The following is a 14374-nucleotide window of genomic DNA, read 5'->3' as shown; positions in this document are numbered from 1 at the left end:
GTAGAACATTTTTTTCGTGGTTTGGGGGTTAAAGTTGTTCATAGTAAAAGTTAATCTATTCGCAGCGTAAATTATTGCAGCTAGGTGATTACTAAAACAGCCTGTATACGAGTATAGTCATTTAATTCAAATAGACCGAATACTCCAATAAAAGTAACAATTAATGCACCGATACCCGAATCATTCCTCCGAATTAGTTTTCCGAAAAGATAGATACTTCTTTTAAATAGGTACCTAAAGTCTATTTTTTTATTCGGTAGACTGAAATGACAGTTAATAGTATGGAATGACATTTCATGTTCATACTATTAACTGTCATTTCAGTCTACCGAATAAAAAAATAGACTTTACCTACCTCTATTTTAAATTTTTTGTATTGGAATAGACTGATTAAAATCTTACAATAAAATTAAATATAAACCTGTCTAGGTATCTACTTTATGATAAATATGATTTTAAAGTCTTACCTCTGTGGCAAAAGTAAATTTTTTTCATTCATGAAAACCTACTTCTTTGAGTTCAAAGAACCTTATTAGGTACCTAAAGTGTCATTCTATGGAACTTGCTAACTATGTAAACAAACCGCCATATTGAAATTGTCAAAAATGATGAATTTACTACTGACTTTTGTTTACATAGTTAGCAATTGTTCCATAGAATGACACTTTAGTAAGGTGAAATCAAGTTTTCAAATCAATACCTTTAAACGAGCAATTCTTGCATATTTATTTATTTATTAATTTATATGTATATTATACTCGTATATTTCGGGTATCTCGGGAACGGCTCTAACGATTTCGATAAAATTTGCTATATAGGGGTTTTTGGGGGCGAAAAATCGATCTAGCTAGGTTTTGTCTCTGGGAAAACGCACATTTTCGAGTTTTTGTATGTTTTCCGAGCAAAGCTCGGTCTCCCAGATATTAATTAATTAATAAATAAAAGTAACGGAGTTCCGTCCGACGAAACGACATAAAAAAACATAAGTACCGGCGAATTCTAATTAGGTTAAGAAGTGATAGAGGTTACAAAATTCATCCGTCGCTAAACTATTTGTTTACCTACAACATCAGGAAGTGTCAATTACAACATTCACAAAGTGAATGGAATGGGATGGAACAATACCTACGGTTGCGTGAAGGAATGGGAAGTCATTCACTATCTATATTATTACGAAAACTGTACCTACTTATCTACTTAGCTGGTACTTGGTCACAGAAACAGACTCACAGTCACAGTAATGCGCCCGCGGGGTACTTACGTATCGTTACTTAGATACTTGTGGTGATTTCAAAGACCGCACATTATTTCTTTAGTTCATAATAGTTCCTGCTCATAAACAAGCACCTTTCATAGGTACCTATTGTACTTGTTTATGATAATGTAGGTACTTATAAACAACATCTGTTTCCATTGCTGTAGATCTATGTAAATAAAATAAGTAAGTAAAATAAATCCTCCCATGAGTTAGTTAAATGAATCGGCTTATCAACATCGGCGACGAATATAATCTGCTTCAGCTAAAGTAAATATCTTAAGAGAATTTTCAGCTTATGTTAGTAATATTTTTGTCAGGTGTATAATTTATGAAAAGCGATTCAAATACCTGCTTCCATAAATATGAATCGCCATATTGTTGAAACTACGTTATAGTTATTGCAACAAAACAACCGTAGTTAATCATAATGTCTCGGCTTTTCATACGCAAGGTTAGCCTGGGGATGTTAAGAGTCTGCAGCAACCTCGCCAAGCTCGGCTGAATTTCACCTTTCCCTACAAAGTCAAACGGAATTTCGTTCTCATCTTAAAACTAAGTACCTACGCGTTCGATTATAATGAAACTTTGCACATAAATACAATGACATATCCCTATGCCTGTAATTAGTTTATATAGCTTCAGCTTATAAAACAATTGAATTAGGGCAAAAACAAGTTTTGTATGAAACACTTAAATTCGCTATATTTTTAAACTATGGTATCAGAAGCTACATAAACTAACTACAGGCATATATGCTCGTATACCTACCTTAAAATCCTTTGTAAATACAAAGTTTCAGAGCAATCTAGCTAGTCCTCTTAAAATGAGAGCGTATGGAGAACCGAGTTTGCTGCGGACTATTAATGAGGCTGTTCTTTTTTTAATCACAATCCGGAGCGTAAGTACCTATAGGCCAATTAATTACAGTTTACGCAATGAAGAAAGTTCGGTTCTTGCCATTCCATTATTGTCATACAAACTCTGCAAAAAATTGTTATGAATTCTTGGGATATTTTTAGGGTTCCGTAGTCAACTAGGAACCCTTATAGTTTCGCCTTGTCCGTCTGTCTGTCTGTCCGCGGCTTTGCTTAGTGATCGTTAGTACTAGAAAGCGGCTTAGTACTTAAAATAGTCGTGGCGACAAAGTGGTAAAATAAAAACAAAAAAATATTATGGCAGAAGGGTAACTACAGAACTTTACACTGAGTATGGCCCGATATGCTTTTGGCCGGCTTTTTCCTATTAGGACCGAGAGAGCTCGAGATTCTACGTAGACATAACAATAAACATGTCCAAATAAAAAAAGTGTTGTTTACAACTTTAAATAATATGGCACAGCTGTATGACACATCAATTTAACATACTTATTAATTGTTATTGAAATTGAAGACAACAGATTTTGAGAGCGTTGCTCGTAGACATGGTGGTTCCGGCCATGGAAATAACATTTAAATTTGAGTAAATAGTCACACTTCAATATCTGGGAGACCGAGCTTTGCTCGGTAAACATATAAAAACTCAAAAATTCGCGTTTTCCCAGGGATAAAACCTAGCTAGATCGATTTTTCACCCCCGAAAACCTCCATATAGCAAATTTCATCGAAATCGTTAGAGCCGTTCCCGAGATCCCCGAAATATATATACATATAAATAAATAAATAAATATACAAGAATTGCTCGTTTAAAGGTATTAGATAGATTAGATAGATTAGATTAAACTAATAAAATAACTAGCTAGTCTAGTCTATTTTTTTATTCGGTAGACTAAAATGACATTTCATAGTATGAAATGACACATGATGTTCATACTATGAAATGTCATTTTAGTCTACCGAATAAAAAAATAGACTTTAACACTACTACACTGTCTACACTACACAGTTACTTACATAATGAACTTGTACTTGCTAACTGCTATGTGATACGATAAGATCAGTGCCTATGGGTAAGTGCATAGTCAGGGCAAAGGTAACAATGGGGCGGTACTACACTAATAGAAATAAAATTTGGTATATATGTTAAGGGTTAGGATTGATGCACATATTTAATGAATGGAAGTAGGTATACGAGTACATACACCAGGGGTAGCAGGCTAGATACCTACTCAAACTCATCCCTCGTGTATCTAGAATTTCCCGCCATTGGTACCTACGAGTAACATAGTATATAGCATTTGCAGCACCTTCGACTTACTTCATACAATCTTAGAGCATTTAATAACTGGAGACGCCTTGTCTGTCATAAACAAAAAATCAAAAATACGCGTTTTCCCAGAGATAAGACCTAGCTAGATCGATTTTTCGCCCCCGAAAACCCCCATAAGTATAACAAATTTCATCGAAATCGTTAGAGCCGTTTCCGAGATCCCCGAAATATATATACATATAAATAAATAAATATATAAATAAATATATAAATAAATAGATAAATATACAAGAATTGCTCGTTTAAAAGTATAAGATAATAATTTATCAATATAATAAGTATGAGTCGTATTATATGTATGTTTAGTGCTATAGTCCTATAGTTAATGTAGGTCCTATAGTCTAGGTAAATATTCTTTTCATGGACATCTTTTATTTGGGTTTTTAGTGCAATTGTGTATAAGTCAGTGATTGATGTTGACGCCCCAAATAATTTAAATATATAAATAAATTAGTGTAACGCGCCCATCATTTCATAAATAGAGGTAAAAACGTTGGCTTTGAACACATATTACAGTCAAAAATGGTCTTGCTTTAGATTTAGATGTACGTAGATATTCATCACGGAAGAAAGAATGAGCGCGCCGCGCTCTATATTCATCCTTAATAAGTTATCCTTTTGCTTCTTTCGTAGTTATCGGGGTCGGTATATAGTTTTATTAGTTATCAGTGTAATCATATTTGTACGGAGATATCTAAGATAAACACAAGATCTCTTCTTCCGCCAAAATCATTTTACTGTAGATTAATTATATAATATTTAAAACTAAGTAAATAGGTAAAATAATAATATGTTTACATTTACCTATGTAACTTAAAATGACAAAAGTTTAATCTAATGAAATAACACTAGGTATCTAATGAGAAAAAATATCTACTTTTTGCAATCCGTTTTTTTTCCAAATTGTTCACCTTCTTCTATAGTCACCATTAATTCACAGCCTTTGGTTTCAGGAAGTAAGAATGCGACAAAGCCCGCTACGAGGGGCAAGACGGCAAATAACACGGGCGGCACCCACGTGGCCATGCTGCTCGACGCGATCACGAACGGAGCGATCATAGATCCCACGCGCGCCATCATGGAAGAAAAACCCAGCGCAGCATTGCGCACCACCGTTGGAAACAGTTCCGTGCAGTACAAGTACACAACAACAAAAACTATAAAGCTAGAAACTACTCCCACACTTGCGCAGACTACAGTACCCGGCCCTTCTGGTAGCACAGCCAGAACGAGCAGGCAAAACGCGCAAATAAAATTGAAGATAATCAATATGGTTTTTCTTCCCATAACTTTCATAAGCGGTATGGAACAGAGCGTGCCGAGGAGAGTTACACTGGCACTGGCTGCGACGTTGATGAAGGCATTTCCACTGAGTTGCCCCACGTACTGCGACACACCGTAGAAGCAATAGCTGCACGTCAGCCAATTAAACGCCATGGCCAAGATGTTTTTTCGGATGTTCGGAGTTCGAAAGAGGTCTACAATATTCCCCTTTTTGAGCTGAGTTTTTTGGAGTGCAGCTTGGTAATTTTCAATTTCCATTCGTATGGCTTCTGTTGGACGTTTATTTCTGAAAAGATAAGCATGGTTTAACTTTAAATCACTGTGAACCTGACTTAAGTACGTGAACGGTATGATATTCATATATATTATGTATTAGTAGGTATATCTTATCTTATTACTTACACTTTAGCTACAGATTCTAAAATCTTGACAGCCTCCTCAGTTCTCTTAACCGCTATCAACCAGCGTGGAGATTCAGGCACTAGGAAAAAGTAAGTCAATAGTACTACTGTTGGTATGGAGATGGCCAGTTGAAAATTCGAGTAATCCCTGCAGAAATACCCGAACACCGGTAACAGCATGTGGCCCATATTGAAGGGTACTTGATACAAAGCCGATATAACGTCACGGTACTGAGTGCCCACGAATTCCATGACTATGACGAATCCAGTGACCATGGTACCTCCGACGGACATGCCCACTAAGAATCGAAGGAATGTGAATTCCCAGTAGCCGGGGACAAAAGCTGCTGATATTCCCATGGTCACTTGTATCACGACTGCTACCAGCAAAGGATACTTTCTCCCGAACCTAAAAACGTTAAAAAGTTAGTTAGGTTAGGTGCAGGTATTAAAGCCACAAGTCACGTGCTACCGTGACCGCAACGCAATAGTGTCTCAGTGGGGCAAAATTTAATTTGATAAATATTTAGAAATCATATTTTAACGATGATTGCATTGACACAGTTATTTATATTGTTACCTATTTTATAAAACAAACTTATCAAGAATATAGAAGCAAGGAATGTTTTCATTCGCGTCATAGCATTTGTATTAGATTTGTAGAAACATTGAATGTAAATATATTACAATTAACAAGTTCAATGTCACCTGTCGGATGCCATTCCAAACAGTACACTGCCCAGCAACGTGCCCAATTGAAACAGCGTCTGTGTAAAACTAGTCAACCAATTCCTTTCACATATCAGGTCCCACTCCATTATTATGCTCCGGTTAAAAATCGATCTGTCATATTCTGGATTGGGGCAAGGACACGTTTCCTCTCCGGTGTCTGGGCATGTGTAGCTGAGTCTCGGAGCCAAAAACAAAATCGCCATTTGATGGAAGGCGACGGGAAACTTGGTCAAGAATATAAGGAGACATAGCAACAGTTGATATCTTCCAAATGAGCCTGTTATTCGTTGAATTAAATCGGTCTGCGGAGGAGGTTTTTCTTGCAGCTTGGCCCCTGTAAAAAAAATAGGGTACGAAAATAAAATTTACAGACATAACTACGAGGGGCGTTCAAAATATTCTCGGTATTGATATCTTACGACCTCTTCTAAAATTTCTTTCGTTACTGGCCGCTAAGGTTTATTCATTGACATTAAAAAAAAGTATAATTCGAACCGAGATGGTCTTTTGTTTTTCTGCAATTGCTGAACAAACATGAACATCATGTGCGAATTGACAATGTTAACTAAATTAGAACATCGATGCGTGATAAAATCCTTGACAAAACAGGGTAAAAATCAAAAAACCATAAAAGAGGAAATGGATTGTGTTTACCGTGAGTCTGCTCCTTCTTTATCTATCATTCAAAAGTGGTCAAGCGAGTTTAAACGCGGAAGGGAGAGTATTGAAGATGACCCTAGACCTGGCCGGCCTGTAGTAGCTACTTCACAAGAAAATATTGATAAAGTGGAAAAACTTATATTGGAAGATGGTCGAGTGAAGGTAAAATCTACAGCACAAGTAACCAATCTCTCTATTGGTACCGTACATGATATTATACATGACCATCTTAATATGTCAAAAGTAAGTGCAAGATGGGTTCCGCGAATGCTGACTCGGCTTCAAAAAGACATGCGTGTAGCTTGTTGTTCCGATTTTATTGACCTGTGCGGTGAAAATCCTGATGAGGTGCTGCAAAGAATAGTTACTGGAGATGAAACCTGGGTTCATCATTATGACCCAGAGAGTAAACAAGAGTCCATGCAGTGGCACATTAAGGGTTCAGCTCATCCCAAGAAGTTCAAGGTCATCCCTTCAGCTGGCAAGGTCATGGCCACGATATTTTGGGATTGTGAAGGAGTATTACTAATCGATTATAAAGAAAATGGTGTAAATATCACAGGACAGTACTACGCTAACATTCTACGTCAATTAAAGGATGTAATTAAAGAAAAGAGGCGAGGAAAGTTAACCAAAGGTATTCTGCTTCTGCATGACAACGCCCCCGTCCATACTGCTCATATTGCCAAGGCAGCTATTGTTGAATGTGGGTTTAAAACTGTTACTCACCCACCGTATAGTCCGGACTTAGCCCTCAGCGACTTCTTTTTGCTCCCCAATCTTAAAAAGGATCTGCGTGGAAATAAATTTTCTGACGATGAAGCATTGAAGGCGGCAGTGGAGGAGCATTTTTACACGAAAGATAAAAAATATTTTTACGAGGGATTAAAAAAAATAATTGATCGATCTTTTAAGTGTATGAACATAGGGGGGGAGTATATTGAAAAATAAAAATATCAAACTTTTCGTACTTGTTTGTTTTCATTCTCATACCGAGAATATTTTGAACACCCCTCGTACTTTATAAGTATCTCAGCTGCTACGTGCAGAAATAAGAAAGATCGTTCGTTTACATGTTTTAATGTTTTGATATATTGGTTTAATCGATTTAAATTTTAATTTGATTTCTATAGACCAGATGAGTATGGTAATATCTAATATCGTATCCTCGTGTGTGGTACCCACGGCGCGCTCATTCTTTCTTCCGTGGTAGTACCTATTCTATATGATAAATAGGTTGATATAAAAATTAACGATATATATAAAAAATGGCTTTTGGTCGTAATTCAGATGTTTACTGATGAAACCTGCCCTAGTACCACGGTCGCATTTTTATCATTTGTCACCATGCCTGTCACGTTCTAACAAGTATGTAAGTGCGAAAGTGACGGGCATAGTGATAGTCGATAAAAATGGAACCGTGCTGAGCCCGCTGGTTGAATGAAAATATTGCTTTCCAGGAACACCATCATTAACCGTTGGGATCCGCCGGAACATAAATATATTGTACGGCGCGACAAAAGGTACCTAATGTTTTTTGTTAAGCCTGTGGAAAACATTTAGGAGGATAATTCGGTTTCTTTACCTAAAATCTGTCACCGATGAAATTCGAAATATTTAAATGTAAAACAGCAAATATCACCAATATAAGAACTAATTTCGCGAACATGAAATTTGTTTGTGTAGGTCTAAATAGGCCTGTTCCTGCTTAGCTGAAGCAGCGACATATATACCGCTGTCGCTTTGTAAATATATGGGTAACAAACAACCGATGATAAGCCACTTTAGTTTGCTATTTATTACCGGTCACGCGACCAATTTTGCTACTTAAGTACTGACGTCGGTCGAAAGGTAACTAGGTGGATTTAAAATTCACGCAGTAGTTAAGTGCCGAGATCTACTTATAATAAGGTCTAACAATATAAAGTATATATAAATAAGTTTAAATTGTAGTGTTTGAAAAAACCTTGAAAGATAAGTTATCACTACACCTTATAAAACAAAGTCCCCCGCCGCGTCTGTCTGTTTGTGTGTATGTATGTTCACGATAAACTCAAAAACTACTCAACGGATTTTTAGGTGGTTTTCATATATCAATAGAGTGATTCTCTAAGAAGGTTTAGATGTATAATTTACTAAGGTTACGAGTATGTGTACCTAACCCGTGCGAAGCGGCCAAGCGGAGCGGTTCGCTAGTATGAACAAGAATGAGTTAGATTAAAACTAATTCCTTATTTGAACGCCCCTTCACTAATCGACATATCTACTTACATACAAGCATCAATATTTTGTGAAATTATTAGTAATTTAAGATTACTTTTAGTCTTAACACTCGTACTTTAAACATAACGTGATATTTACTTACACATTAACCCCGTTTCTTGCGCCCATTTTAACGAAAAATGTGTCTTAAACCAACTTCATTGATTGGTTGTGAACAATTAGTTAGGCTCACTTTATCAAAAAATGGTTGTTGGAGACCCTTATTGATCGTTTTGAAAGACCTATCTAACGATAGGTATTCCATTGAGATGTACTGTTCACTAAGGTATGTTGGGATAATACCGGATGCGGGTTAAGACCGTACGAAATTAATTTCCGCCAAAGTAGGCTTTATTTCTTAATTTCGACAACAAGGTGCAAGACGCCATTTCGTTGCGCCTCGGCTGCCAGTGCCCCTACCCCGCTCAGTGATGTTGGACATGTGCTACGCGCCATTAAAGAGACCGAGGTAATTTTGGTCATTTTTCCGGCCATCCGGTCTTCGCCCTGTAATTTTTGTCGCGTATTGTGCTAAAACTGTGGTTATTTTTGTGATTCAGTTTATGTAAAATTTAGTTTTAAAGGTTTATCTTTAAATCAATCCAATCAAACCAGGCCTAGGACTGCTGTAGACCGATTTCCGATCTTCACCCTTTTAGGTAAAGATCGGAAAGCAACAATCCGAACTTTACCCATTTAAAATCCAGCAGTAATTGTCAAACTTTCAATTTTTATGACCGCAATAATTCTGTTTTTATTGTAATTATTTCGTTCCATAATTTTTATTCAAGGACAGTAATTCAAAAGGAAGAGATTTTAGCAGTGTATGGAGGTATATATGTAAGAATGTATTACTTAGGAAATTGTTTCTGTTGACATATCAAACTTTGAGAGCCACAGATTTACCAAATTTTCACGTGTGGGTTAAGATCGGATGCAAAAATACAAAAAATTAAACATTTGATGAGAACTTTTAAGTTTCTAGTTATTCATGGCTGCAATTTATATACGTTGGAGGAGGTTAAACATCGGATGTATCCTTTTGAATACCTTATTATCTGAGCATTAGAAGTGGTTTTTTTTTTCGCCATCCGATCTTAACCCATGATGACAAATTCATCGTTACCCTCGAAAAAAAAGTTGTCTCATCTTTACACTGGTACAAAACTGAAACCGTTGAATATTGAAAGTTGCCAATATTCAGGCCTAAACTATGGTTATTATTTAACGAATTGCACCCCATTTCTAGAATCTATCACTTACTGAGGTCGAGAAAAAAAATTTTTTTCGCGAGGTCTCTCAATTAGTCCCAAAATTTATCACGCAAAATAGGCGCAGGACGTCGAGTTGCGGAAAATCGCCCGTACTACAATACAATACAATAGTCCCAAAATCGTCCGGTATTACCCCAACATACCTTATTGGGTTAAAACGATTTTTTTTATACCTTTTCCTATGGGTGGTAGATTTCTGTCGCCATGTATGATTTATGTATCCATGCCAAATTGCAGCTTTCTAAGTTTCTAGCACTAACGATCACGGAGCAAAGCCGCGGACGGACGGACATGGCGAAACTATACTTAAGTATAGGTGCCTATATATAGTTCCTAGTTGACTACGGAATCCTAGAAATGGCAGCTATCTAATTTTTTTTTTTATTCAATCACGTCGAAAATTAGTAGATATATCTATGAATGTGTACTTACTCTATGTAGTTTTTGGCGAACCGCGAGTTTGCAGTTCGGGGCGAACTACAACTACTAGGGTCATTGCACTAATTTTCATCCAGCTCAAGCTTTCGTCCAATTAACGGAGTTGAATAAACAAGCAACAACGGTTGCACTCCGGGAGTGCCGATACTGCCGATAGAAGTGAAAACTCACCTCACTATGTTACCGACGCCCGGTAACACGATACATAGGTACGTTTAGCGGAGGTATTCTATTTATTTATTATATATTATTATCATTCTCAAATAAGATCACACTTTTTCATTGACATGTTTATTTACATACTGCCATGACAAGGTCAAATTATTTGAACATAGGTAAAGAGTCTTGAAAAGGAGTCCGCAACATAAATGTCAAGTAACATTGAGTTTTTCTTTATTGATTTAAATGCCATTTAAATTATGAGTGGCCACCTTACGGGGCTTACGGTCACGTGATCGCCTTACGCTGTCTCGAGTTTATCATTTTTTCCCCACCTCAAAAAGTGCCCAACGCCCTAAAGAAGTTTTCACTTCAAAACCACGACTAACGTTGTTGTCAAAGTCCCATTTTTCTTTCTTTCATATTGTGCGATTTGCACCAAGCGCCAAGTCGAAAATATAAGTAAATTATTATATACCTACCAATCTATTATGTTTGCTGTCAGATTAGGCACTAAAGAAATTAACGCTTACTCAATATAGGTATAGGTTAAGAGTGTTGTTGTATGTACCTATTCAAAATTCTCTACCAATGGCAAGCCGCTCATAAACTCGGTTCCACCAGCTTGCCTACTTTGATCGAGCACCTTACGCAGATTTCTGTGGTAGTCACGCCATAAAATAAGCTTGGCTTGTTGATCCAAGGGTTACAATTTTGTTGGTATGCTTCCAACCGCTGTTCCATTTTTATCTTTTTTGGTTTTTCTTAGCTCGTATCATTAGCACTTTTTATCTTTTTGGTTGGATAGTTACTTTTTCTACTTTCATGAGTCTAGTATGCGCTGAAACCTCCATAAAGTTTATTCGGGTAATTCCGAAAATCATTGTAAAATCATTCATATTCTGTTGTAGTAAGAGTCAGCTTTCGGAATTATCCGCCACTATTAGTTCATTTGGAAATACCCGAATACACCTTACACAAATGTGGGACAGTTTTTGTATAATTCCGACTTTCCGACACAATAAGAAGTACCTAAACATAAAGTATATAGGAGGCCTTTATCCGTGACGACCGTGACTCGTCACGAGATTTAAGGGCATTAACTGCGACTGCGGCTCTACGAATTCCAAAGTGCAGGTATTTGGATGTTGCAAAAACCGCAAGCAAACCTTCATTAGTTAATTACTTTCATCAGGTTTTATAACACTAATTTCACTACAATGTTTATTAACAATATTATAAGGGGAAAGGAAAAGCCTAAAATATTTTTTACTTATACTTACAAATAGATGCAAAATATATTTGTAGGTAGATTCCAATATTTAAGATATAAAGTTCAGACACTTTTAAATAATAAATAAACTATAGGTACTTATGATATGACAAAAATGCGTGAAACTTTGAAACAAAAACAACTCACTAAGTTATTTGAATAGGTACTTATTTAAAATTACCACCTCTAAGTATTCAATTGCCTATTATTGGGTACTAACGTATGTTGATATTAATTAATTGAATCATTTACAATACAATAATAAACATCATATATCATGCACGAACGAACGTGATTAACTATAATAATAAATAAATACCACACCACGCCTAATAAATAAAAGAAGCACGTACTTAAATTTTATCAAAAGACAAAAGCCTACAGCTGGGACCTTCACTAATGTTAATGCGAACTTTCCAAGGTTTATCTATCTATAAGATTGCAATTTGCAATATCGGGGTCATTATACCTCACGGGCAACTTTCTCCTTCACCTTACGTACCGTTTTCTGTGATGGGCTCCGGTTTATCCATTGTGAATAGGTTATTTAAGTCAACATGCACAATATAAACACTGGATTGTACGGTTAACGTGTCATACAGGCAAACCGCCGGAGGTTGCACTAGAACTGGCTTTGAGCGGCGCCCGCGCCGAGCAGACGGCGTATTCGCATAGCAAACGGCACACAACTGTACGCTCGCAAGAGATGCTGGTTATTAACGACCTGTCACTACCACTGTCATGATATCAACTGCGGCATTACACAAGTGCACGAGTGCCACTCGTACACCATCTCTGCTATGCTTTGAAAAAGTACTTTCGGCTTAAATATTGTTTCCACAAATCAAGTATGCAGCGTAGCGATACGGTCAAATTGTGATTTATGGGTCATTTCGAACCTTGTTACTTATCTACTCGTACCATGAAAATAATTTCATAGTGCAGTGTTGACCTAGCTAGAAGCGCTGGTGGCCTAGTGGTAAGAGCGTGCGACTTGCAATCCGGAGGTCGCGGGTTCGAACCCCGGCTCGTACCAATGAGTTTTTCGGAACTTATGTACGAAATATCATTTGATATTTACCAGTCGCTTTTCGGTGAAGGAAAACATCGTGAGGAAACCGGACTAATCCCGATACGGGCCTAGTTTACCCTCTGGGTTGGAAGGTCAGATGGCAGTCGCTTTCGTAAAACTAGTGCCCACGCCAATTACTGGGATTAGTTGCCAAGCGGACCCCAGGCTCCCATGAGCCGTGGCAAAATGCCGGGACAACGCGAGGAAGAAGAAGTGTTGACCTAGCTACAAAGTTCAGAAATCAGAAATCAGAAATATTTATTGTATAAACTGTGTAGGTACAGGAACTTCCTGTCCTGTCAGGAAGTATAACTAGGTACATTTCGGTTCGGTAGATGGTAGAGTTCAAAGAGAGATAAAAAGAAAATCTTTGTCCCGACGTCTCCGCATGACCGATGATCAAGTTCATCGCTGCTGATTGTCTAGGTCTAGGTACTGGAGTGTAACTTAGTTTCCTTTTTTCAATTGCCTTAGGCATGTTACATTCAAAGGAAAACCGTCCCTTCCTGGTCCTTCGAGCCGGATGTTTCCTGGTTTGACCATTGAGAAAGCGCTTGCGTAATTTAAAGTTAATTAACTTAACAAGGAAGACTTGAACAAGGCCGCATTAATAAAACGTGTAGATAGATACTAAGTATAGGGGATCTATTGAGGGTGCGCCATGTTGCGGAATTTCATTGGAACTAATTTTTTCATACTACACTGATTTGTCACCCTATACATGAGAATAACAGCGCCCTCTTGACAATTATCATATATTACTGGTCAGGCTATTGGTATTTAAACGTTCTGTGGTTATCAAAACCGATCTATAAGTGAGAATCAACATGGCTCTTCAGAGAAAACATGCGATGTATGTAAATAATGAAATTAACCTTTTGAACGCGTAAGATACACGAGCAAGTGCAAGGCAAACTCTTTTGTTGTAAGGCCGGAGAGATTAAACTTAATAGAGCTATATCAAAGCACGTATTAGGTTGCTCTGACATGATGATTACTACACGCCACAGTAAGAAATAAAGTGTAGTTTTGTTTGTACTTTCATACATATTTTAACAATAGGTACTTAGGTACCTATTACATGCTATTACGCATTCAAGAGTTCAGGGTGCATCGAATCCGCATTAGTAATAGAGAAGACAAGAAAGAAAAATAAATCACATTCACACTTATACTGGTTTGTATGAGGCGCTCAACAAGCTATCTGCTATAGCTACGGCATATAACTATATCCCTAGGGATATAACTATACCTCCGCCGCACCTCCGCACTCCTACCTACAATTATTTCACTAAACTGAATCCAGTAATATAACTATAACACTAAACTAAAGACGTATTATAGTTATATTCCTAG

At 37.1% G+C, this 14374-nt stretch overlaps 2 protein-coding genes across 2 annotated transcripts in view; one reads left to right on the top strand and one right to left on the bottom strand.

Moving 5' to 3' along the window:
• Positions 1-14374, top strand: part of LOC134651346 (organic cation transporter protein) — a 499346-nt gene that overhangs the window by 167354 nt on the left and 317618 nt on the right. The window lies entirely within an intron of this gene.
• On the bottom strand, positions 4177-12685 carry LOC134651359 (organic cation transporter-like protein). Its single transcript, XM_063506439.1, has 4 exons — positions 12449-12685; positions 5857-6214; positions 5150-5557; positions 4177-5033 (listed from the first exon to the last, which is right to left on the bottom strand). Exons 1-4 carry the CDS (start codon positions 12477-12479, stop codon positions 4337-4339), a joined length of 1494 nt encoding a protein of 497 aa, XP_063362509.1. The 5' UTR covers positions 12480-12685; the 3' UTR covers positions 4177-4336.

The sequence above is a fragment of the Cydia amplana genome, chromosome 10 (genome assembly GCF_948474715.1).
Source record: "Cydia amplana chromosome 10, ilCydAmpl1.1, whole genome shotgun sequence".
Taxonomy (NCBI): domain Eukaryota; kingdom Metazoa; phylum Arthropoda; class Insecta; order Lepidoptera; family Tortricidae; genus Cydia; species Cydia amplana.
The sequence above is the reverse complement of the archived record's forward strand: the minus strand, read 5'-3'. Positions and strand labels throughout refer to the sequence as shown.